At 54.2% G+C, this 25969-nt stretch overlaps 6 protein-coding genes across 6 annotated transcripts; all 6 read right to left on the reverse strand.

Annotated features, from left to right (window-relative positions):
• Positions 1 to 269: 269 nt before the first annotated feature.
• Positions 270 to 3863, reverse strand: J4E85_008947 (uncharacterized protein; the record flags this gene model as incomplete). Its single annotated transcript, XM_051473171.1, has 1 exon — positions 270 to 3863. The coding sequence occupies one exon, from the start codon at positions 3861 to 3863 to the stop codon at positions 270 to 272; it is 3594 nt and encodes a 1197-aa protein (XP_051322834.1).
• A 1368-nt stretch (positions 3864 to 5231) lies between these two features.
• Positions 5232 to 8040, reverse strand: J4E85_008948 (uncharacterized protein; the record flags this gene model as incomplete). Its single annotated transcript, XM_051473172.1, has 2 exons — positions 5232 to 6615; positions 7211 to 8040. The coding sequence occupies 2 exons, from the start codon at positions 8038 to 8040 to the stop codon at positions 5232 to 5234; spliced, it is 2214 nt and encodes a 737-aa protein (XP_051322835.1).
• A 590-nt stretch (positions 8041 to 8630) lies between these two features.
• Positions 8631 to 9764, reverse strand: J4E85_008949 (uncharacterized protein; the record flags this gene model as incomplete). The annotated part of the gene is made up of 2 exons (XM_051473173.1): positions 8631 to 9334; positions 9638 to 9764. The coding sequence occupies 2 exons, from the start codon at positions 9762 to 9764 to the stop codon at positions 8631 to 8633; spliced, it is 831 nt and encodes a 276-aa protein (XP_051322836.1).
• A 3075-nt stretch (positions 9765 to 12839) lies between these two features.
• On the reverse strand, positions 12840 to 15879 carry J4E85_008950 (uncharacterized protein; the record flags this gene model as incomplete). Its single annotated transcript, XM_051473174.1, has 3 exons — positions 12840 to 14250; positions 14303 to 14982; positions 15877 to 15879. 3 exons carry the CDS (start codon positions 15877 to 15879, stop codon positions 12840 to 12842), a joined length of 2094 nt encoding a protein of 697 aa, XP_051322837.1.
• Positions 15880 to 21565: 5686 nt separating this feature from the next.
• On the reverse strand, positions 21566 to 23988 carry J4E85_008951 (uncharacterized protein; the record flags this gene model as incomplete). The annotated part of the gene is made up of 2 exons (XM_051473175.1): positions 21566 to 22500; positions 22587 to 23988. The coding sequence occupies 2 exons, from the start codon at positions 23986 to 23988 to the stop codon at positions 21566 to 21568; spliced, it is 2337 nt and encodes a 778-aa protein (XP_051322838.1).
• A 598-nt stretch (positions 23989 to 24586) lies between these two features.
• Positions 24587 to 25942, reverse strand: J4E85_008952 (uncharacterized protein; the record flags this gene model as incomplete). The annotated part of the gene is made up of 3 exons (XM_051473176.1): positions 24587 to 24735; positions 24788 to 25389; positions 25440 to 25942. 3 exons carry the CDS (start codon positions 25940 to 25942, stop codon positions 24587 to 24589), a joined length of 1254 nt encoding a protein of 417 aa, XP_051322839.1.
• Between the last annotated feature and the right edge of the window lie 27 nt (positions 25943 to 25969).

Here is a 25969-nt window from a genome sequence, read left to right on the forward strand (position 1 = left end):
GCACTTGAATTGCAACAGGGTGACCAACTGGGACAATTGGTCAACAAGTGTATTGTACAGAATCAAAAGTCCGGGTATCAACATGTACATCCTAGCATCGTATACCTCCAGGCAAGTACCACTACTACAAAGGAAAGCGCACTCCAAGATATGCCGCAAGGATATCGCCAACGTGAAAGCTATGAAATATCGAAGAAGCAAAAAAGAAGAAAGATCTGGTATAAACAAAAACGAAGTCGTCAAATCTCAAGAAAAGAGACGTCAACCTCTCACAACCCATCCATCAACCTCGTCAACGCCAACCAATCCGCCAACTCCCCTCCACTCTCCCTCTGAACCACCTTCGGACTACTTAGCTTCTCATTCACAATCTCCAAATCCAAAATTCCCATCACACTACTACTACTCCTACTTCCCCGCTTCTCACTCAACCCACTATCCACTCTCGCCGCAGTCGTGCGCCGCTGTATCGCCGCCGGCAACGCGATAACAGGCCGTGTTGGGTCCATCATATTGTTGAACTCCGTGCTGAAGAAGTCGGGGCTGGCGAGGATGTGGGGGGAGGGGATGGCGCGGTTGGTGATGACGGGGGGTGGCGTGAGGTCGGAGTTTGGGTGAGATTGGGACTTGGTGGGTGGTGTGTTGATGCGGAGGCGGAGGAGGGATGCTTGTTTTGGTTTGGGGAGGGTATCTGAAGGGAGTTGTGGGGTCGCAGCTTTGGACTTGTTGAAGAAGAGGGAGGTCTTTCGGGAGAGGAAGGAGGGCTTGCGCGTTGTGGGTTGTGGTGGTGATGTGGGCATTGGGGCGGGGAGGGACTGTTGTTGGTGTTGTTGCTGGGGGAGACGTTGAGCTGCGGCTTCTTCGTTGGCTTTTTGGATGCGGAGGAGCGCGTCTTGCTCTTGTTGGAGCTTTGCTTTCGCTTCGTCATCTTTTAGCTGCTGGATCTTGGCTTCGTGCGCGGCGGTTGCTTCGATGTGTTTCTGTTGGTCGTCCTTGTCTTTTTGCTCCTTCTCTTCGGCTTCTTTGAGCATGGCTACGATTAGGCTCCGACCTTCCTCGGAATAGTTGTCGCCTACACATGCCATGGGTGTCAGGCCTGCCACGTTCTTTACATTTGCTTTGGCGCCTTCAAGGAGGAGGGAGGAGGCAATCTTGTCATTGCCACCGACAGCTGCGGCGTGCAAGGGTGTGTTGTTCTCTACATCGAGCGTGTCCATGCTGGCGCCGCTTCGAAGCAGCAAGTTCAAGATCTCCCAATCCCCACCTTCAGCGGCCATGAAGAGTGGTGTTCGTCCCTTGTTATCGATACTGTTCACGTCCGCCCCGTGCAGCAGGAACTCCTGCACCACATCAAAGCGATGCGCCACAACCGCCGAGTGAAGTGGTAAGCGGCCGTTGGAAAACGGAGATGCGATAGTAAGCTGCGCACCCTTCACTACCAGCAGCATCAGGACATCCAATGCGACTTCCGGGCACTCTTCAAGCAAGAAGGTGAGCGGATGCTGCGTCAGAATAGAGGTCTGCGTTGACTCTGGCGCAGACTGTGGCGACGACGAACGCATTGAGCTTCGGGGAATGCCCGCGTTCGGGTTCGCACCTCCATCAAGAACCACATTGAGTATGCTCAAGACGTACTCCGCGGGCATTGGCGGGTGAAGAGTAATGTGGCGAAGGACCGCGCATATCAAAGAGACGCCCAGAGCTGATCGCGGTAAAGCATTCACATCCAAACCCATCGCGACCATCTGCTCAAGGTCCTTGACAGGCAACGTCGTGGAGAAAGACGAGACTTCCGCAACAGGATTGCTAGGCCGTCTTCGTAGTAACCCTGCACGCTTCATCCACTCGTACTGTGCGAACAGCTTCAAGATCTGCTTATCGGCCGCCACTGAAGACTGCAACTTGCTCTTGGCAGGTACCCAGTCTTCAAAGTCGAATGTGGCACCATGCTTGAGCAGCGCATCCACGAAGATAGGCTTGCCTGTCGTCACCGCGTAGAACAGCGCATCTTGCTTCTTGTGATCTTCGTGGTTGACGCAGTTCCGACTCGCTTTGCGGTCCGCCTTCTGTGCTAGCAAGGCCTCGATCACGGGTAAGCCGTCCTCCGGCAGTGTCTTGATGGCAAGGATGAGCGGTGTAGCACCTGATCGCTCGCGTGTAGTCCGGCTGACGCCGCGTTCGCAGAAGGGGCCAACAATGGCGGCGATGTCGTTCCATGTCGCCGGCGCTTTGGGTACGGTGCAAGCAATGAGATGGAGAGGACTCATGCCGTCTTCATCCCAGGAGTTGATGCTCGGTGGTATCGTGAGCAGTGGTACGATGGACCATTGGTGATGCTTTACGGCAAGAAGAAGCGGCGTGTTCTTGTTCTTGTCGCCGATGGCGGTGTTTGCCCGGGCTCGTAGTAATGACTGCACAGTCGCCTCCAATCCATTGGATGCGGCAAGATGCAGCGCTGTTTGTCCGTTCATGTTGGTCTTGCGGAGGTCAGATGCCTTGATGAGCGACTCCAGATCTGGCTCCTGGTCTTTTGCACTGTTCGTTGTAGCATTGAGCAAAGGCGTAAGCTCTTCAGCATTAGTAAGATCTGCGTTTGCTCTTTGTCTTAGCAACAGCTCTGTGCAGACTCTACTGTGCGTTGCGAGATGGAGAGGCGTGTCGCCGTCTTGGTCCCTCGCATTGACCTCAGCGCCAGCGTCGATGAGCTGAAGCGCGATTTTAGGATGGCTGAAACGAGGAGATACGGCATGATGAAGCAGTGTCTTGCCGTCCGGGTATGTCACTGTTGCGTCAGCGCCCTGCTCAAGCAGAGCACCCAGAATGATAGACATGGTCTCCTTCTCTTGGGCTAGTGGGCTCTCGAAGGTGGCCTGGAGTACAGTAAGGCCCTTTCTGTCGCGGATGGTGAGATCCGGGTTGCGCTTCAGTAGTGCACTTATTACTGGCGCACCGGCACATTCCAATGCGACGAAGATGGGACGAAGGCCGTTGGCGGTCTCTCGATCCGGATCCGAGCCTTTCTCTAGAAACATCTCCACCAAGCTCGCGTCATCTCTCTTGATGGCCTCCACAAGGACGTTGGACTCTGAATCGCAAGCTGCGGCGAAGATATCCGCGATGAGGTCATTGCCTACGGAGAAACGGCCCTGTGTCTTCTTCACGTGCTTCAGCAGCAGCTCCCTCTCTTTCTCGAGCTTGTTGCGCTTGCCATGTGCGGCGTTGATGATCGCTACGGCGCCTTGTATGTTGTTGGCGTGTAGGGCAGCTTCGGCTGGCGTCTGACCGAGACCGTTGAGCGCTTCGTAGCTAGCGCCATGCTTGAGCAAAGTCATGACTGTGGCCAATGATCCGGACTTTGACGCTGCGTAGTGGAGGGATGTCTCGCCGGTGTCGTTCGTCTTCGTCTCGAGGTTGGGTCCGTATGGGATCAAAAGTTCGATGAGATCGCTGCGGCCATTCTTGACGGCTATGTGAAGGGCTGTTTCGCCGCTGGTCTTGATCACAGCATCGGCATCGGCACCAGCATCTAACAGTATTCTCGCCAGACTCGCGTAGCCGTTGGCGATGGCGATGCATAACGGTGGGAGTCCCAAGCCAGCGACATCATTCGGTGTTGCGCCAGCGCGTAGGAAATGTGAGAGCGCTGCCTCGCGTTGGTGGTAGACAGCATAGTATATCGGTGTCCAATCTTTCGATGGCTTGAACTCGCCAGTGCCCTCCGGTGATCCCGCTGGCTTCCCAAACTTGCATCTCATAACCTCCACCGATGTTTGAAGTGTTGAGCCCTTTCGTTTCAACGCAGTCGGCCTCGTCGTATCCCGATCCAGATCAAGGTCGATATTGCGGGGAATTGGGGGCTCCATGTCGCTTGAGTATCTGCTAGTGAGGCAACCGCAAGACTTAGATTTCATGCTCGCGACCTGACATCAAGGCCTGATAAAGCAGACAATCAGGGTTCAGGATAGCGACAAAAGAAAATATGCAGGGTAAGGAAAAGCATCCGGGTACCCACCACAGAAGAAAGCTACAAGAGCGACAGGAGCTTGACAAGTACGCTCCCCACCTTTCCCCTTCTTTTTGCCAAATTGGAGGAGCTGAAATCGTGGCGCGCCCACGAATCAAGTCATTCTCGTCGCGGTTGTCGTGCCATTTCGCCTTGCTTACCGCTAGGAGCCATGGTTCAATTACCAATAACGGGTGCCTTGTCGTGCTACAAACCTAATCGCGCCTCTCTGTAGTCCCGAAACGGGTAGCTAGGTGCCTGGATTCAGTCGACGGCAGATGTACGACTCGCATTCTCGCGGAACGGTGCGCCTGGGGCGATCGCCGCAGCGCTTCCCTGCAGGCTACAGCGCTTGCTGTTGTCAATCATCTCAGAAGGAATCCCAGAGGCGTTGTACAGTTGTCTTTTCGCTTGGCTTGCTCGCGACGGTCCGCGAATGACGGAGATGCTACTAACTATAGAGGGGCAATGGCGCGGTGCAGATCTTGCTGTTGGACGCTGCGAGCCAATGCGTCGTGACGGCGATGGACGCGAGGCGGAACAACAAGCAAAGTCAATGGCGACGGAGGACGCGATACTTTCGCGCTCGATGTTCGGAGGGAGGTGCGCCCGGTGCTGCTTGCGGCGTTTCGCTAGCCGACCCACGTGTTTGTAGCTGGATTGGCTCAGGGGTAAAGTGGCCTCCATCGCCTCGCTATTGCGCGCCGTCGTCCTTGGCCACGCAGACGGCGCCAATGCTACGGGTACAATGTTTCCGCAACAATGTTGTCGAGTGTGCAGGCGTTTATTGAGTGGAGATTGGACGAAAAGTCGAATTCTAGCCGCGGTGATGCATGGGAATCGCAGGCAAGGGATTCCAGCTGCGGTGGCTGCTCCGAATAGCGGGAGATCATCCGCCAGCTCGGTATCACGTTGAAACTCAAAATAGGAGCTGGTTTGCTAAGATCATGCGCAAGAAAGAGTGTTTATTCTTCGTGTACTATGCCCGCAAAGATCGTCCTAAAACCAAGTAAAGAGTGTAAGAGGACGCGAAACCGCCGTCCACAGTCGAGTACGCAAGTGCGCAAAAGCAATTCCCGCCTTCTTTTTCCAATCTGTGTCCCCCTCGTATTGCATCATCCTCCTGTTACAGCGATCGAATCGCATTCCAACGGCAGCGACGAGTACGCTGGCAAGTCGCTGCACGTTCAACATCCCCGCAAACCCACGTGGCCGCCAACACCACCTCTCAGAACTTCACACCCAGCTTCCAGCCAACTTGGAGTGCGCGACTCCACACAAAGCAAAGTGACGCCACGACGTAGCAAGCTGCGGTCCAGATAACCACTCCCCAGTAGTGTCCACCAGTGGACTGGATGATCGCACCCGCAATAGGAATGCCCGTAAGCGTGCTGAAGCTGACCACGGTGTAACAGGTAGCGTAGTACCTGCCGTAGACATTCGTATCGCAAAGCTGGCCGACGCAGACTGGTGTCAATGAGATATTGGAGCCAGATGCGAAACCAAACAAGACCGCGTAGACAATGGAGAGTGCTTTGATAGCCGTAGCTTCGGCCGCGGAGGTGGGGGTGAGTAGCGATGCGGGCAGCCAGAAGACTAGCGATGTAGCTGAGCAAATGGCGAGTGCAGCAATCATGCTGTTGAAGCGCCCGAGCTTATCAGCTAGGAAGCCTGGAACCCATCGACCAAGACAGCTTCCCGCGTTGAAGATGGCGATGAGTTGGTACGAGAATGACGGGCTGAATGCGCCAGTACTGACCGCAAAGGTTGTAAGGTAAGTGATCGGGATGAAGAGTGCCCATTCCATCATGAAGATGCCGACCGTGAGCAGGAAGTAGCTCTTGTGGCGGAAGATTCGAAAATCCGGCCATACTGATTGTCCAGCTTTGGGTGGTAGGCGGGAGCGGATCAGGAAGCAGGCACCAATGCAGCAGAAGAGCGTGATGAAACCGATGATGCGAGTCGCCCAAGGGAAGCCAACCCTTGGTAGCAGCTTCTCCAGCGCCAGCGGGAATATGACACCACCCAGCGATCCTCCAGCTGCGGCGATACCCGTTGCGTTGCCTCGCTTTTGCAGGAAGAAGTGGCTGACTGCGGCGAACGCAGGCGTGAAGATCAACGACGTACCGAGTCCCCCAAGCACGCCGAAGACGAGGAAGAAGTGCCAGTACAGTGTGCAAATCCCAAGCAGGAAGTTTGACAAGCACAGCAGGATGCTACCTGCCAGCACCAATAGCTTCGGGCCGTGCGCGTCGAATATGGGTCCAATCTGGAGTCCGCAGAAGAACGACAGGAAGACGTACATGCTGAAGATCCATGAGATGGTCGACTCGGTATAGTCTGCAAGGTAATGCTCGGCAATGTAGGCATGGTAGATACCGACTGTGTTCATCATACCCAAGGATGCGATGAGTCCAAGGAATGACCCTAGAACAACCGACCAGGCACCTAGGCCACCTTCTGGATAGGTTACTTCGTCATTGGCGATGGACGTTGAACGAGATTCCTCATCAAGAGGTCGGTGAGCTTTTTCATCTCCAGTTGCAGTGTTGCTTGGGCGATTCTCCTTGGAGTTGGCCGATGCCGGGGCATCGGCGTTGTGAGTTTGGGCACTTGGGCATGGTGACAGTGTGTCCGATGGCGGGATCGTAAATTCGGCGTGAGGGTAAGTGTTAACTCTGGTCAAGTTGTTGTGTGGGCTAAGTGATCCTGGCGTGCTGCCTTTTGGTTCGCTGCTCATACGAAGGGTCGAATTGGTTTGGGGGGAGGTTTCGTCTAATATGTATGACGATGCGCGTTATTGCGCTGGCAAGTTGATGTCAAAGGCGTGAAAGATGTCGCAAGCTCCTGCACAGTCCCCGAAAAGCGTCCTCGCAGCCCTGAAGTACCTCCCAATCGATGATGCGCGCCGAACTTGAGTCGCAGATTGTGGTTCCCCGAGCGGTTTGGTGTTGCATAGTCGAGCTCCCCGAGCGGTATAAGTACGTTGGATGCCACAGGAGGGGTAAAGAGCCATGACCAATAGACCCACTCTGCCGCTTCGGCAACCACTCGCAATGCGGTATCGCCCGCTGCCGACGAAGGGTTTTCAGCACACCTCTATTCCGACCCGGTATATGATTCGCCCTAGACGCCGAGAACCAAGACTGTGCTGGATATTGGCGGTGAAGTCAGCATGATGGTCTGGACGACATTGTCTCCGGACACAGTAATTCTCGGAGTTGAAGTCGGAGTTGAGCGTCATCGGCATCGGAAAACTTCTTGTGGGGGTTTCCGACCTGCTCGATGATGTCGAAAGCTTTCTTCTCTTGCGAAATGTACCCCAGGAGCTGTTCAGCCATTGGTGCAATCTTCTGGGTGTCGTCGGTGGCTTCAAGGATGAACAGCCACAGCTGCGTGGGAGACGGTGTGACTGTGGGTGTAGGAACATCGCCGAACATGGAATCATAGCGGTCATTTTCGCTGCCATGTCGGGTATATGATGCAGCTGGTATCTTGCTGACCTTGGGTGTAGGTAATCGAGTGCTTTGGTTCAGCATATCCAGAAGCATTGTACTCTCACTGGATCCATTCGTGCCGATGCTGGAGGCATCGTCACTCTCGTCCGGACGACATCCTTGGATAGCTTTGTGGAGCACTAGCCAGCTACCGCGGAATCTCCAACGGTCTTCGTGCGACATGTCGCGGTCGCGAGAATCATACGTAGCCCTAAGTCTGCTTTCTAGGAGGTCGTAGAGTGTACCGGGACAGTTCTCTCTGCTGATTTGGGGAGTCCCGGGACTATTTTGGGGTGGTTTGGAGTATACGCTGTCTTGGCCGGCATGATGTGACGAGAGATTGCTGCACTGAACACCTTGCGGCAGTTGTGATACGTTCTTGGTACAAGCCTGTTGATGCGCTGAGCTACTTGTCGCAGCGTCTACAGGGGCGCCTTGGTGCTTTGATCGTGTAGTGTATTTCGCCCGGAAGTTTCGTACATCGCGGCGGAGTAGCTTGGCTGTCCAGCGGACGTCATACGGCAAGAAAGAGCGCATCATGATGAATAGTATAGCTATCAATATGACTGACTGTGTCCATGTTAGTTGAGATTGCAGATTGGGGGTTCACTTGGCGCACACTCACCAATATCAACATGCGTTTGAGTGGCATGCGCTTGGTGTTGTGTACAGAGGTAGAGGCTAACTGAATGTGAAAAGAGCAATACACGCGAGTGAAGATAGTGTGATTGAAGTTGAGTATGCGCGCGATTCCTGTACGAGATATTGCTAGACTGAGGGCAAAGTGACAGTAAAGTGACAATGAAGGGTCCAATCTAATCCCACGTGGTTTGCGTTCGTGCGCGCTTTCAAGGCAACTGCACCAAGGCAGTGTAAACAAACGCATAGTAGGCGCGCCTTTTACTTCCATCTACTTCGACAGGGAAGCATCAGCGCGCGCTCTACAACTCCCATCATCCGAGATGAGAAAACAATCCGCGTAGCCAAGCGCCTTGCAATTCCTCAACCCTCACTACACGAGATGAGAAGACATAGTAAAATGTACCGCATTCCAGCGCCTACCTGGATAAACAGCAAAAAGTCGATTGTCAGATGTGACGTCCGCTCTTTCCGCATGCGTCATCGTATACCTACACCGTCCACTCCACAACCTCCCCCAACTTCCAATCCACATCCTCCATCCAAGCCCCCACACTCCACGCACCCAGTCCCCTCGGCCACCAATTCTTCTCACCCTGTTCCACAACCTCACTCTCCTTCTTCTCATGCACCTCAACCCAGCACCCCCGCGCCCTCGGCGTGACCGCTGCAATATCAAACGCCCGCCACTTCTGCGTTCCTACTAGCACCGCGTCCATTTTCTTAATGTCTGTGTCGTAGTCGTCTACCTGTAGTCCTTCTTGCACTTCTTTAACCGCTTTCTCGTGACCCGGTGCAGATGGCAGGGGAGGTTGCGCGGCGGCCATGCTGAGAGGGAGGTACTTCGTGTTCAACGGCATTGGCGGAATCCATTGCCATGGTTTGAGGGTACAGGCAAAGAACGGTGCGCCGCCATCGTCTTTTTTGGTGCCAGGCGGGAAGACTTGCACTGTTAGGGTGGATGGAGGTGAGGCGCCGGGGGCAGTAGGCGGTGCGGAGAAAGAGAAGCGAGCGAGCTGTTTGGGGATGTTCCAGTTTAGGCGCCCGTTGTAGGTTGTTGTGCGTTGGGAGACGTAGATGCGTGATATGCGTTGGGCTTTCTTGGGGATTTTGATGTGTGGCTGGCCGGATGGGGTGGTTGTTGGTTGTGGGACGGTGAAGTTTCCGGGGACGAGGAGGAGTTCGTCGTAGGGGCCTGTGATGGTGTTAAAAAGATATAGTCATAGATGCTGTTCTTTACTAAAGTGCCTCGGTGTATCCTTCCTGCTCTTTTATTCCTCCTTGTAGACGTGTTTGACATCCACAACACCCACCGGCTCTTCCATCCACATCCTCCCCTCTTCTCACCCTTTCACATCCCCGCTCATCCCACCAAAAAAAGCATCTCACATACCAACAGGCGTATCCCTATACCTAACAATACACACGGTCCCCAACCCTCCCTCAAACTTCCCCATCCCCTCATCATCCCACCCACCCTCCTTCCCCTCAAGCTCACCATGCACACCCCCGGGCAACCCCTTCAACACATGAAACAGCATATACACTTCCGCCGTGAGTTTCCATGGTGCAGGCGCACGCGCAACAGGATGGAAAGACGGTTCTTCAGGGCCGGGTGCAGACATTGCGCGGTATCACGATCGAGAAGATGGATCACGCGGGAGGATAGTGGTGTAGGAAAGACGACACGCAACGGATGAAGATGGAGATGGTGATGGTGATGGTGATAGCCGTTTGCTGTAGCTGAAGTAACAAGACTAGCTACCGGGTAACGTTGTTGCGATCTGGCATGTGATGGGCAAGATATCCGGTTCAGCCGCGGCTGCAGTCTGTGTCTTGAGACATCCCTTGCAATATTATCTCGGCAAAGTACCAAGTCGACTGTGTGGCACAGCACAGCAGCTTACATCGCATCGTGTAAGCGCGCCAAGGTGCTTTGTGCTCATCAGTAAGCGCGTGGCCACATCGTACAGCTGGTGATGGATGTATAACAGAAAGTAACGTGAAGATATTGCGCGTGGAAAGTGGGAGGTTGATGAGGAAAGCGCGGTTGGCGTAAGCGTCTGCGTGGTTGATCCGCTCACTCTCATGATCCCTGGACGTGCGGGCGCGACATCAAGACAGCGTCATATCAGAACAGAACATCATAATCGCATCCCACGATGAAATGGAGCTTCTTTCAACTTACCTCATCCATTATAACATCACACAAACACCACCAAACCACCAAACTGCCGTCGTCGCAACTATACCCACCAAGTCCCGCCTACACTACAGTACCTAGCCCCGCCTCGCCAAAATTCTGACAACCACCACACCAACACGGCACGCACGCCCATGCAGATGCAGATGCACTCATGCCCATCGCGCCCACCTCCCTGCGAACCAAAGAATGTCTTGCATACCAACCGCGTCACAAGTCATCCTAAATATTCTCCACATCCTTCCATCCGTCCACCCATCCCCATCTATCCCTACATGCATCTGCACCCTTCCTTGCACACCGCTACTGATGTGCCGTCCTAAACATCCCTTAAGTTTAGTTCCCTTAGTCCTGTCAATACATATGCAGCTCCAAATCCTTCTCGGCGCGTAGAAGAACCTAAGAACACCTTTCAATATTTTAGAATATTTTAGCAGGGTGGTTCTATCCGTCTAGTCACCGTGCTTTCATGCCCACTTCTTCTACTTAACCCCAAGTAGAATTATCTGGGGGTAATAGAAACTCACCCTGCCCCGCTTTAATCTTGATAGCCCCAGTAACACCCGCGTCTACACATGAGCATGTTTTTGTTAGACATGGAGCGGGTGCCTCTACTACTACTACTGCATGGCTCAATGTACTCGCGGAGATTAAACACGGGAAGCACTCCTACTCATGCACATGTCTCTGCATTGGGCAAAGACTCGTGTGCGTCCGTCGTTGTACTCCGGAAGAACTTCAGTAGGATCTGATCGCTGGAGGAAGAAAAGGGTTCTTGGGCACCCCACAGCACGAGATCAACGATTCGCTGCTCTGTCGATTACTACCAAATCGCCGGTAACGCAAACGCGGCTCTGCGTCGATCATCATACGTACATATGTCAGCTTGCTGTCCAGACCCTTTCTTCCTCCCGAGGTGTTTCCCAACGATTTCCTGCAATACTACATCGTTCGTTCTCGCTCTTTCTCCCTGCTCCATCAACTCAATAGTCTTTCCCCAGTCGTTGGAGCACCGTCTCGTGGCAACGCGTCTATTGGCTGAGAGTCGGGCTATCCAATAATAAAACCCGGCTAACTACGGCGTGCGCGTCCACACACACAACAAAGCCGGGGCGGGAGTGTGTCGAGGCCAAAACCAATAGACCCTACGAAGCTAGGTCATGCGGCTCTGCACCTACCCTTTCGACCTAAACTAGACGCGGACTGACAGTGTCAATGCTCACACAAGTACCAGCCTTGTCCCCAAACAGCAGTCCGCTTGCATGACGCGCAGCAGAACGACGATGGAGCGGCGGCCTGTGGCGGGACAAAGCGTTTTCTTGGCGGCTGAGGCGCGCGGACGAGTCAGAGCACCAGCACTACTACCATGGCACGTGGCATGGTAAGCTGTGACCCTGAAGGACCGGGCGAGTGGCAATACATCGGCATGTGATGGCTGGTACGTAGCGGGATGTTGTAACCTTGGCATGAGGGTACCTCGTGGTTGTTCGTGTGCAAGGAAACCCATTGTACGAATGCGGTGGCGTATCCCTCGGTACGTTGGTAGCGCAAAGTTGGTGGTAAGAACCAAACGGCGCGCTACACCGAACAGGCGACGGGTCCGGTCGGTAGTCATGTGTAGCCAGATTAGCGATCTTTGGACGCGGCTTGGAAGGGCGCATGTCCGATGGAGGAGCGTCATCACGAAATTGTCCGGAGATGAACGATGAGGTTGAGGGGGGAACCAAGTGGTGAATTGTGTAGGTTTGAACTCCGACACGCATGTCCGTTGGATGAGCGTGATCACGAAATTGTCCGGAGATGAACGATGAGGTTGCAGGAGGAACCAGATAGTAGTGTGTGAAGTATGTAGAGTGTGGTATTACGGGACCCTCCAAGATGTACTTGTCAGGATAGCCGTCATGTCTATCAACTATCTCCGAAAATGACAACGCCTGTGGAACTCGAGGTCCTATTTTGAATAACTTTTTGTGTACTCTGCGATAGAGGAGAACGCCGTTTCGAAAAAAAGAGAGAAAAGAGACCCAAGTCTATCAAGCTCAGGGGGATATTCCGCGTAGAAAAAAACAAGACGATTTGAAAGCAAAGATAGCCAACTCATAACACCTCTGTAATGCACATCGAATTCGTCGTTACCAAGCGCTGCTGTGTATACCGCCGCCGCCGGTTCAAAAGGAAGATGTACAATCTCGAGAGGATGTACAAGGAAGCGAAATACGTGGGCGGAGCCAAAAGAGTCGCTTTATCCAAGATATCAGGCCTGGCTGAATGGTTTGGTAGACAAATCCCCCAATCCAAGTGTAACGCCAGGTAGATGCAAGAACAAGGGACGGGACGAGTCATGACTTTTTTCGTGTTGTTGCTGAACAACATCAGCCGATAAAGAAACAAAATGTCTATGGCGAAGCTGCGTCGTCGCGGATATCGAAGATCGGGGTATTGGGAGAAGAGTAGAAGGTTGGGAGACGCATTGAGAGCGATCCGAAGAAGTAGAGTTCTAGAACATGGAGGGGTCGATGCCCATTCCAGCACCAGCGACATTCGCGTTCTGAAGATTTTGCAAATTTGAGGTGAGACCAAGCTTCTGCATCGCCAACTCAGGGTTGCAGTGGGGGGCGTGGGAGCGGTGGTACTTAAGACCGTTGAGGTTCTTGTATCGCTTGCCGCAGACTTCGCAGCGGTATGGCTTCTCCTTCTCCATGCCGACAGTTCCCGGGTAGGGAATGGATGTGAGAGGGTCGACAATCGAAAAGGTACCGTCGTCGTTCTCCTTGAGTTGCTGGTTCTGGTGACCGTGCTGCTTGTGGTACTTGAGACCGTTCTGGTTCTTGTATGCCTTCTCGCAACCAATGACTGGGCACCGGAATGGCTTGACCTCCTCGGGGAAGGGGAATTGGGGTATGCTTGCGCCGTTGATGAGCTGCTGCTCCCGTAATCTCCTGGCCATCTCACTCTGGTCGTTTCCGCTGAGCTGGTAGTTCTTGAGCGCAGCTTGCAGCTGGGCCTGGTTCAGACCGCCGCCCTGCTTGCTGAAGAGACGCTTGCCGGGCTGGTCGATTGTGCCGTTGTTGTCGAATGCGCCCATGCCAAAGTTGCCGTTGCCGTTGGCGAAGTTCATGCCCATGTTCATGTTCATGTCCATGCCCATCATTGGGTTGAACCCGCCAAAGTCCATGTCGAGCTCAGCCGGAGTGCCCGGGTGTGAAGATTCAGGCGATGTCAGGTTGTGGTTTTGCATTGGCATGGTGCCCATTGTGGGGGTGTTGACCGACGAGACGGTGGGGTTGTTCTGGAGGTTGAACTGCTGCGAGGCCGACGGGGTGGTGGGTGTCGATGTGCGCATGCCCTGGTGATTTTGCATGTTGTTGGCGAGGTTGACGTTGACGTTGAGCTGGGGCTGCTGGTTCTGGTTCTGGTTGAACTGGTTCTGGACGGGGAACTGCTGCATGTTCTGCTGCTCCTCGATGGGGCCGAGGTTGTCGAAGTTGATGTCGTCCATGTCCATGTCGTCCAGCGTGTCCATGTCCTGCACAGTCGACAAGTTGGAACGGCTGACGGAGCCGATGCGCTGGCGGGGTGCGCCTATTGAGCCGGAGCGCGACTGGAAGCCATTCTGTGTGTTGAAGGCCGGGTCGCCCTGTGTCTGGCTCGGTGCAATGGAGTTGGTCGGGGCACCGGATGTGGCTGTGAAGCCGTTCTGTGGCTGCTGCTGCTGCTGTGGGCGGGCGGCCGGTGCGTTGGCGTGCGTCTCCTCGAAGTGCTGCAGGAGGTCGTGCAGGGAGGCGAGGGTGAGGCCGCAGCATGTGAAGTCCTTCATGAAGGCGGCTTCCATCTTGGGCAGGTAGGACGACGAGTGGAAGGAGGGCGAGTTCTGCACAAAGGGCGCGGGTGAGGTACCCATCATGATGCTGGGCGGAGGTTAATTTGGGCTGTTACAACTGGGGATAAGTGGATACTTACTCGTCGCGGATCCAGGACCCGACCGAGTGGCCGCCCCAGCTCATGCCACCTGCGAAGCTACCCATGTTGGTGCTTTCGCGACGCCCACGGTCCTTCATGGTGATGGGGCGGGCGCCGCTGTTGCCGTAGAAAGAAGAGCCGAGCATGCTGATGGAGGGGTGGCGCTCGCCTATGCTCGGGCGACCATTGTTGAACTCGAAGTTGTTTGGGTTGAGCAGACCGGGCGTCGTGGCCATGTCGGGCTGAGCCTCGGCCTGGCGTAGAGCCGACGTCAGGTTGGACGTCTGGTTCTGGGGCGAGTTGGAGCCATAGCGCGGGGGCGTCTGGATGTCGATGGGCGAGGCGGTGGCCATGTCTGCGAAGCCGCTGTGGACTTGCGGCTCCTCAGGGAAGAGTGGGAAGCTGCAGTCGCCCGCGTCTTCGAATAGCACGTCCTCGTCGGGCTGGCGGCGGGCCACAAGCTCCGTGGGCTTGCGGTGCCAGAGGTGGTGGAGGCCGGCGCTCGGGTCCTTGTTCCCACGCCCAAACTGCGGCGATGCGGGCTGCTCGACAGGCGTGGAGATGGGCGTGCTCGCTGCGGTGGATTCGCGCGGCGAGTGGGAGAGAGGTGGCGGGTGCTCGTAGGAATCCAGCTTCACGGTGGGCGAGGCGAAGGGTAGAGAGGACAGTGGGGACGAATGCTAGTGGAACGGCGACTCGTTAGGCGCAGTTTCAGATGACTGTGCGGGTGTGTGGCGTTGTCGGCAGTGGTCGTGAAAATGAGAACACCGAATAATAATGGTGTTCAAGTGTGCTTGAGTGTAACTGGAATAGTCGATATGCTCAGTATTATGCCAGTGAATTTACGTGGAATAGCCGTGCCGGGGCGCGGTAGATTATATGCGCAAGTGGGAGCGGTGACGACGAGGGTTAGTATGGGCAGAGCGGCCGACCTCGAGGATCCCTGCACGGTGGGTGGATACGGCCAATTGCGGGCTGGCGCTACTGTGCTCTGTATGCGTCGCTCCTGCCAAAAATGCAACTCTGACGAAGGGCGATCTCGGATTATGCGATGCGAGTGACGGGGCGATGGGCGGAATGCAGATGCAGATGCAGCGATGCAACGGCCGCCCGTCTTCTTAATATTTGGTTTGTCTCTCGGCCTGGCCAGCGCCGGCTTCGAGTTTGAAATACGGCACTGCCGGCCGAGGCAACTTTGGGAGAGAGGCGCGCACGGCCACATGGTTTCTGGTACGCGCCCCTACTAGAGCCGGAGCATGGAGACGACTCCAAGCGTCTGCATCTGCGAGTGAGCACTCACGCCGCCGTCCAGCGCAGGCTTCCCTGGCCCAGCGCAGTAGCATCGCCAACAACTTCTTCTAGAAGCCATCGTGCGTGGCGCCCTGGCCAGCTGGAAAGTACCGTCGGTCGCTCCTGCCCGTGGCGCAGGCAACACCACCGTAAGCCTTCGCCGCGAACCATCCTATACCCGAGTCTGCTCCGGGCCAGCTCTTGGCTCTTCACTCCCACTACCCTACCTAGCAGCTCGTGAATGATCTCTTCGTGCGAACCGCCGCTGACGCCCATGCACTCACCATCACTTGCAGTCTGCCCTGCAATTCCACCTGCTCCGCACACTAATATGACTAACATGGCTCTGCTCCGCTGGCTGCTCGCTGCGACTCAAAGGGTCCTGGTCTGCATCGCGCCCAACATGCTTCATCCCTACCCGCCTGCCTAGCCACACCAGCCCGCTCACGAGCATCCCCAGCGATGGACATCGTCGTTTCGAACCGTCACTATGTTGCTCGGCCAGGTCGGCAGAATGCATCGTCTTGGCCGGACTGCTCTCGGCTGTTTGACTCTCTTGGGCTCTCTTACACACGCACTCAACTAACCGCCGCCGCTGCCCTTAGCCTGCGCTACATGCGGTACGTACTCTGCTGTTGGGACGACTACATGCCTTTGCCTATTGATGCTCTACATGTAGTATCGTCTACTCGCAAACTCAAAGTTACTGCACCTCTAGCACCTAGCGCTGTGATCACTTACCACCGCGACAATACTCGGCAGGTCTTGCGTTGCTTTTTACCCCATGGTCTTCCTGTCTGGGGTAACGAGTCTGTCGCTTACCCGCCTGCATCACGGACTGCCTGACTGCCTGACTGCTATAGCTGAAGCTACCGACGACCCGAAATGTCGTGCTCGTCCACCAACCACGACACGGTAGCACACACCAAACCCCCACGGCCGCCTCACAAGCCTCATTTCCAACTCCTAACTTCCGTCAGTTGCATATTCGAAACATGCAGCCTGTCCCGTGACGGGCACCGAGCACCGGAGTCTTCTCATACCGCAACTATGTCTGCCCTACCCAAGGCCAGCCATCCTTGCAAACGTCACGCCCGGCTCGCTTCACGTCGTGAGCGCTCGTTTCATTGGACCCTGCAGCAGCTCATTCTCCCACGTCGTGCTCAATGAGGGATCCCGCCCTACACCAGTCCCAATTTCATCCCACTTGCTGTGTCACTCCAGACACCTCATCACCGCCCCAGCGAAACACGTACCAAAGACGTCGTCCCGCGGATTACGACGTCTTCGAAATATCACCGACGGTACGCGCCTGCACTCGTCATGCTTATGCTGACTGGCCTCCTCGGCGAGGGCGGAATCCGTTGGGGCGCGGCTCTCCCGCTGTCGCTTGTATACAGCACCACCGCCAAGCGCTATTGGCGGAAGGCACAACCGGTGCAACTTCCGACTTGCGAGCCAGACACACGGCTGGGTGGCGACGTCACTCACTCTGCCCATCCATCGCCATACGGCCCCAGCCCTGAGATGCACCTCGTCTCAGCTCTCGTTGCCAGCCACCAATCCAGCGTTCTTCCGCCACGCACGGTACCGTCAGCTGAATCGTCGCTCCCGACCCGAGACGAGCGCATCTTGGTACAACTCTTGCAGTAAGTGTGGCGAGCGACGCATCGTCAGATTCACGATGCCCCAAGATCGCATCAGGACTCCAGTCCCAATCCTGGCTAGCAGCCTTCACCGCCAACTGCCGCCGTGACGTACCCGGTATAACAACGTCTGCTATCCGGTAGCGCACGACAGTGCATCATCTCCTAGGCTGCTTGCAGATGTATTGCATCTTCCGATCTTATCAATGTTCAAACTGCACCATGGCTCTTTTCCGCCGGTTCACAGTACCATGGGAAGACACTCTGGGGTAACGGCTACAACGGCTACAACTCCAGACAAGATCACTGTCATGCCAATTGCGGGGTAAAAAGTAACTCTGGTATCGAAGTACGTCGACGTAGACTGACCCGAACATCAAGCGAACGTTCTGTACCAACATCTGTGACGACTCCAGCACGCAGGCATGAAGCCAGCGCATGGCACACGCAAACGCCCCAAACGCTCCCGGAATCGGATCCATCAGTGTCCAACGTTGCGACACTACGTGGTTAGAAACGGCCCTTCATCATGTTCACAATATGCGCGTCATTGCTTTTGGCGTCAGGCACGCCTACCCCAGGGGACGAATCGCAGACCATAGCAACCCGTGCTACTATCGTCTAACGTCAGTAGTCTAATTCACCTCGCTTAAAGGCTCAGCTCTCGCTGTCACGTTGTCGACAATGCAACACCAAGCAACACGGATAATGACTTATCCCACTCGGTAGTCGCAATTTTCATGAAATTGTCCGAAACATGATCGCTTGTGGCGCCTCACACGATGTCTCGAACCCACACTGCACTGTCTAATACGTTGTATCCGCCATCTCCACACCTCCACCTGCAGCGCCATGCATGATTTCAAGCTTCAACGCTAGAACCTCTAGCGCGGGCTCGGTCCTTTCTTGGGTCACGTTATCGGGCCGCTACCATACACGCAGAGCACATTCGGCAACTGCCAGAGATCAAATGTTGACGTGAACAGATGTGCAGCATGGATTGACATCGGAATACCGATTCTAGATTCTCCGACTATGCAATCGAAGGATTCCGGCCCTGGACAGCTGAGACGTTGTGATGTTGTCTTCGGTCAAATACATCATCTTCGGCCCTACATCCATGGGCAACACGAGCGCACGATCAGCCTTGTGACGTCAACCTCGACAGGATGAATCGTTCCTCTAGGCAGCTGAACCTAACGCTGGCGAACTGCTCCGCGAACGATGTTGTTAGAGGCGATGGGATCGAGCATGGCCGACCTTATCTACCTGATCGGCAATATGCTAGTAATAGCTTCCTCCCGCACTTCGGGATAACTACATCCAGTGTTGTGATATGCGAGCCCGCGCGTCACTGTCGCGCATGTGTGCGGCGTGGCATATGTCATCCCGCCAAACCCTGGCTTTTGTGACGAAAGATGCAGCACTCATCAGTCGATGCTCCTCGGAACCGCAATCACATTCCAGAGGGACTGACCTTCCGAAAAGGTATACTATGGGAATTTGTACTCGACGATCGTTCAGGCGTAATGTGGCAGGTCCGGCTTGCTTTACCCGGTGGGATGCACGTTGGAAGTGAATCATTTGTATTGGACGATCGTCGATATCGTCAGGCTTCGTGAGTAATGCTGTGTACATGACTTCTTTCGCTCACCCTGATGGTCACGGACGGTTTTTGACATCAGAAGACACGTGTGCTCATTACAAGACCCGATTACCTCTTACCCTTCGATCCGTCAACAACGAGAAATGGAGATGCTTATCTGTGGAACAACCATACACGCAAGAGACCCATCACGACCGAAGTACTGCCTGGCAACGACGTCGTAACAGCGATGAGAGTGTGTCATATGGACATGTCTTCGTTTCAATATAGGGGTATCTTCTCAGCATCGATGCATTACATTCCGCCCATCGGAGCTTCGAAACGGCCGACATCTTTCAGCCTCATTCTCATCATGGACATATATCGAAACCATTGCTAAAACTCATCTCTTCAGCATCTCATCACTACACAGTCTCGTTGAGTACTCGCTGCGGGTGCCAAATGCGGGTACGGCCTGCTGCAGCTATTTGTCGTGCTAGCACCATTGGTCCCAGCCTGAAGATTACGCCCGTGCAAAGATCGCAAAGTCTCCTATCGGGGGTTTCAAATCATATATGATCCATCATGATTTGTTTAGGTGCTAAGCCCTTCGCAGTTCAAGGCTTCTTCTGCAAGGAGTAGCTGACCACATTCCATATGGGTACCAAGCGAAAACGAGGCCTAGTAAGACAGGGCCATATGTCCAAGTGAAGCAAAACACTTTCGCCCATTGTGAGTCATTCTTCCTCATAGTACAGATAACAGTTATGACACAACCAGACATTACCCAGAGTAAAAGAGCGAGGAAGATAGGATACTCCCAGACCACGTCCTCTACAATCTCTAAACCCCAGTCGTGAACCAATTTTTGGGTATCAGTCAGCCGACTCATAGAACTCTGGCCAAACCTTTTGGGAACTCGGTCGCGCACGCTTGTTTCTTGATACAGACCCGGATCGCAAGAGTATTTCCGATTTTTCCTGTTCATGCAATGAACCAAGTAAGTAAAGGACCAACAATATTTGAGGGAACCAGAACTCGGTGGTAAAAGCTCGTCGATTTGGACAGTGGGATAGTCTGGGTCATGTAGGGTGAATGTAACGCATCGTACAGCAGAGACTCTGTATAACCGGGATGCGATCCTTCCACGATGGCTGATAGCGACATCTGTATATCGACGGTCGAGTTCTTCGACCAAGTGTCCGTCTGATTTCACCTCTGACAAGCCGATTTCAACTAGCCGCGTTTTCTTTCCTCGTAGGGTTATACAAAGTTCAAGAGTAGGGTTATCAAGAAAGCGGGCGAGATTGGAGTCGATTTCATTGAAGCTGTCGAGTGCTCGCGATGCCGAAGGGCGAAAGACAGGCTCCTTTTTAAGCATATCCCGAACCAGTTCTCTAAACTGAGTGCAGAAGAAACCCAAGGCCGGACTATCGGAATCAGCAGATGCCGTATCTTGAACTTGAAGTATGTCATTGATGAGCGTGACATTGTTCGCGAATTGGCAGCTATCAAGACCCATCGCTGCGTTGTACACATCCAGGAGCTTTGGCCAGGGTCTAAGAATGCCTTCTACCAAGGCAAAACAACAACCCAGAGAGAAGACATCAGAGGCCAGGGTCGGGTTTCTGCTCTTGGCGTTCGGATCTTCATTCGTGATCTGCTCTGGTGCAAGGTACTGGTATGTTCCCTTGTTTGCTGTTGTAGCGCCGTGGATATGCTCCTTGCTGATTCCGAAATCGATAATGATAGCACGAACCTTTAGCTCCCCAGACCTCTCAAACTCGGAATGAAGGACGATGTTGTCGGGCTTGATATCCTTGTGCCGGATAGGGCCAAACCCGGGGTGCTCGCTATGAAGGTATGCGAGGCCACTCAAGCACTGTCGCACGATACTTGGCCAAGGGTCCAATGTCCCGGGTACGAACCAGGACAAGTCCGATCTACCGCCATTTGTAGAAATTCTCTCGATAAACTGTTGAAATGAGAACTGCGCCCATGGCTTCGTCACGAGATAGATGTTGTGCGCCCAATTCGGATGATTGATGATGTACGCTTCTTCGAGCTGGACAATGTTCCGATGCTGACATTGTCGCAGAAATCTGATTTCTTGAGCGATCTCTTTTTGGTGTTCGGGGGACTTGATTTCAATTCGCTTGCTCGCGTAAACTTGCTGCTCGCCGATGAGCGGTATCCCCGAAGAACGGGTAGCTCGAGAAACGGTTCCGTATCCCCCAGTGGAGGGGGGACCTTTTGATCTGTCTTCCTTGTATGGAACATCTCTCTCAGCCTTGTATGTAACGACTCCTGCTGAGCAGAGGTCTTCGGCCCAGGCTATCGCTCTGTAATATGGTCGGCGAAGATCCATCTAGTCATCGCTGGCGAGTATTGCGATGTTGGAGACGTGGTGGGCGGGGTTCACACGCCAAAAGCCCAAGGCAGCAGCTTAATTTGTGTGCAATCTCACTGGTGCGCTGCCCCTGCAACCAAAGTTAGTAATCGACATCATCGTGCTTTTGTGGCTGGTCGCGTTGGCTGCGATTGGCCGTTGCTGCGGTTAAACGCACCAACCCGATTCGCAAGGCTGGATGGATTGGCGTGCGACAACAGACACAAGGCTGTCTAAAAAGCAAGAGGAAACCGCAGCAATGCGAACATTACAAACGACGCAGATCAGCAATAAAAATAGTCAAAAGAGACGTCTAACACAGTCATGCCTTTCATACTGAAGGCTAGCTCAACTCAACGATCCGGATCAGCGTCCCCAATCTCCCCACGCGGCTTCCTCCTCCCTTTCCCCTTCTTCTTCGCGCCTTCAGCCTGCAACACCGTCTTCTCAGCAGCAGCACCAGCATTCGCCCTCTCAGCCATCTTCTCCAAAACAGCCCTCCTCGCTTCCACCTTCTCCTTCCTCTCCGCCCCCAACCAATCAAACACACCCTCCACATCCGTAAACTGCATGAATCCACCCCTTCTCCACGCATCCCCATGTATCTTCTTCCCCGTCTCATTATCCATATCAGCAGTCTCTTGCGAACTAAGCGCCCGTCCCCAGCGACAATACACCAAGCCTTGCGTAAGCACCCTTACGCGTACACCCATATCCCTCCACTCCCTCCTCTCGTAAACAGGATCGCTGGGCGTAGACGAACCAACCTCCCACCCACCTTTCCGATACGCAGTCACCCCGTTGAAACATAGGATCTGCGTCAACGCCGTATCGCCCCTCGCACGCTTCTTCTCAGTCTCACTCAACGCATCACGCCGCTTCTGTTCTTTCTCACCGACGTCTTCGTACTGATTCCGCATATTTCGTTGGCGCATGGATGGGTCGTTCCAACACTCCATAACCGAAGAATCGTAGTTATCTTCTTTGAAGAGCGGGACGTGGTGGTATGCTGTGTGTGGGTCGAGGTGCATGTGCAGGGAAAGGATGCCTGCGGAAACGGTAAGGCGGCGGAGGTCATCGAAGACGGTTTTGAGTGAAGGAGCGGGGATCGGGAGTGGGGTGGAGGCGGGGTATGTAGGTGGGTGGACTAGCGAGAGGAGGGGAGAGAGGTGTGTCCATAGTGCTCCGATGATGGTGTTGACGTGCGTGTTGAAGTTGTAAGGAAGGGATGTAGGTGTGGGGAGGTGTTGCCGAATCGTAGCTGCGTATCGCGCATTCCTCTCAAATCCTGTGTTCACGTCAGTTCAGATTCCTTTATCCCCTCCACTTCCTACAAAGTTCCATATCCTTGCAAACAAAGAGAATCAAACTTACCGTCCCAATCCTTCCCCTCCCTCTGTACCGCCGCCACAGCCCTAACACCCTCCTCCGTCCCACCGAAGAATGCATGCTGCAACACCTGCTCACTCAACAAATTCCCAATCATCGCACAAACCAACGCTTGCATCTTCTCTTTGTTAACAAAGAGATCGTGCCACCCCCATAGTCCGCTTGGTCCCCCACTCGCCACACAATTAATTAGTTTCGTTGTCTCTGGTGTTAGGGTTTTGAAGAATTCTTTCTTTATGAACACATCTCCATGCCCAATCGTAACGCCATGACCATCCCCGTTCTCGTGTGCGGCAGTGGCAGTGGTGGTATGGCAAGCGTGCGCACCGCTCTTAAACCATCTCTTAGCAAAATCCTCGACAGAACTCATGAGCGACCACAGCCCATCCCTTATCTCGGCGTCGCGGAAGGCGTACAGTGGTTCTGATGGTAGTTCGGCGTGGATGCGTCGCGGTGAAGCGTGGAGTTCGCGGGCGCGTAGGTTGGGGTTTGTATCCCACCGTTCCTCCGGCGTCTTTTCGTGCCATTCTGGAGGGTATGCGAAATTGGGGGGATGGGTGGGGGTGGTGAGGGGTGAGGGCATGGTGCGGTAGGATGGTGATGATGGTGATTGTGGGAGTGGTGTGATGCTTGGTTTGGTGGGTAGAGGTGAAGGTGAAGGTTTGGCAGGTGTAGGCCCTGTGGTAGTAGTATTTGATCTAACAGCCCCAGCCCGCGGTCTAGGTTGTTTGCCAACAGGTGTGTGTTTGAGTCTGTCTACTTTGATCTCGCCAGTACTAGTCACGTCTAGCCCGGCCGACGAAGTGGTAGGAGAGAATGATAGTCGTAGGTCGTCGTCGCTGCTAGACCAATCTATCTCATCGAGGATCTCGTCTTCTTCGTTCTCGGTCTCGCTGCCTGTGCATATTGATGGAGACTGCGACATCGCTACACGCGTGCTTGTACTCGCCAGCGTCTTCCCTGCTTTGTCGTGTGTCTCTGTCTTACTAGCCCTACTACCTGTCCCACGCGCTTCAACCGCGTTGTACAAATCGCGCGAAAGTTTGCGTACGGATTTGGGAGTCGCATACGGCCGAGCATCGTCATTTCCATCATCATCCTCTCCAATCTCAACACCAGCTTCAAATTCAGCTTCGTCTTGAAGTTGGCACGCTACCGCTACCTCCTCATCCAGCTCATCCCCATCCATCTCATATCCATCATCTCCACTCACCGCCACCGTCCCCGCACCAGCATAAACAGCATTCTGGTATTCCTCCGGATCATACGCTTCTCTCTTCCTCTTCTCACCCGAGCGCGTTATATCTGTATCTGGATCTGGTAAATTACGCTTCTTGGGAGGTGGGTGTTTACCGGGCGAACTGAAAAGGTTGTGGAGGAAAGACATCGCGCGCGATGGTGGTTGCGCGATGTTAGTTGCGTTGGCGGAGTGAGGATGTGCGCTGAATGTTAGATTTGGCTAATTAGCCTTGATCGTAATGAAGGGTCAGTCGCATGAATGCGATTTCTAGCGTCACCGGCTCTTGTATGCTCGTCTCGGTCGCTTTGTCTTTGTTGGTAAGCGACCGCATCCGGCAGTTTGTGGGAGCGTACAGCCGAATGGAGGGTTGTGTTTGTTTTGCGTGGGATGGACAAAGACACCAGGAGCTGTTACTGTGGTATCTTTGCGATGCAGCGGAACAATGGGTGTCTTTGACGTGGCGATTGCCTATTGTGTTGCGAAGTTAGAGTGAAGTCCGGTGAGGGTAGATGCATGCGTCGCATCAGTCTGGCGAATTCATCGAGCTACGAGGTTAGCAGAATGAGGTTAGCAGAGAAAACGCACCAAGGAACCATGAACCTCATCGGAGGAAGAACCACTATCATTACCTCAGTGTAGAGTAAAACCCGCTATGCTAGTTACGCCTGGCTCGATAAGTAAATGTAGAGCGATGATGCAAGGAAACGCTAGATGACAACAATAGACAAAGAAACTTGAATTGAGTTTATGACTTGGGTGGTGGTGTAAAGTTCTTGTAGAAACAAGAACATAACGTGCTCTCAATCTGAGGCTTAAGCCTGACGTCGTCGCCTGACGAGCTCGTGCAAGCTGGTACTCCTTGTCCACCTGCTACGCTTTGTTCAATCTTGACGGCTATTTCAAGTTAGTTGGTTTAGGTAAGATGGGAGCTGCCAGGCTTGCTTACCATATGGCCACGCCTTGTTAGCGACCTTTCCGACTGCGATTGTATCGTCGGGGTACGTTTGCTGCATCTTGGTGTACAAGATGCCCTGCATGTTTGTCGCACCGTAGTCGCACTCAAAGTCGCCTCTCTTTCCCCCAAGGCTTCCAGTCATATTCACAGTCTTGGACCGCGTGATTTGGAACCGGTATCGCTCCGTGTCCTTCCCGGCGTCCAGCAACTCGAGGTCTTCGTTCTGGAACGTCGTGTCGAATGTGTCGTCCTGCTTGCCCGAAGAAATCTTCCAAGATCCTGTAGATCCGCTGATGTCCCAGTTTAGGATGGTGAGAGCTTTCTGTTGGTCGTCGTAGTAGTTTGTGTTCGGTGGGCATGTCCAAGTGTCTGCGTCTGAGGTGCAGTCTGTTGTGACGGTGTCGAGGAAGAGCACGAATGACCAGCTTCCGACGGGGAAGTTCGAGGGGACAGCGGAGGGTGTGGAGGTGGTAACTGCAGATGGGGGATCGTCGTCGGTCGTGGAGGGAGAGTTGGAGTCGGGGTTGGAGGCGGGCTTGCTATCGGTGCCTGCTGGTGTCGTTGAGCCGCCTGTGTTCGCTGTGGATGTGCTGCTATAGATTGTCAGCTAGATCCTTTGGATGTCAGCATGCAATTGCTTTACCTCTTCGAGTCCTTCTTCAGTCCCAATGCGAGTCCAACGCCCAGTGCCACTATCAGCGCAATGATCAGGGCGGCGACCACGGCAAGCTTCTTCCATCCCCAGGCAGCACATCCTCTCTGTCTCCGTTGCCGTACGTGTCCAAACTTCTCCTCATCCCGATCACTCCACACACTGACACTGAGATTGCTCCCATTGTGCATGTCCTCGCTGCTTTCCCTCGGCGTGAGTAAGCGGCCACCCGTCAAGACCGATTGGATGAAGCCGGGCTTCTTCTCGACCCTGTGGTGTTGTACTGGTCCGACATGCTGATGCGACGGGTCGTTGCAGAATGTGCTTTCGGTGGTGACGCTGATTTCGGCAGCCTTGGACGAAGCCGACTTGCCTCGTTTGGCGTCGAGGATTACGGAGAGACGCTGGCCAGCCGGCGTCGAGATGCGCTTTGCCGGCCGGTCGTCACCGATCTCATAGTGTGCCTTTGCGCGCTTGGAGCGATAGAAGTTCATTGGATCGGAGGCTGTGGGCTATATTGC

Source organism: Alternaria conjuncta, assembly GCF_024043145.1.
Source record: "Alternaria conjuncta strain BMP 0040 chromosome Unknown scaffold_15, whole genome shotgun sequence".
Taxonomy (NCBI): Eukaryota; Fungi; Ascomycota; class Dothideomycetes; order Pleosporales; family Pleosporaceae; genus Alternaria; species Alternaria conjuncta.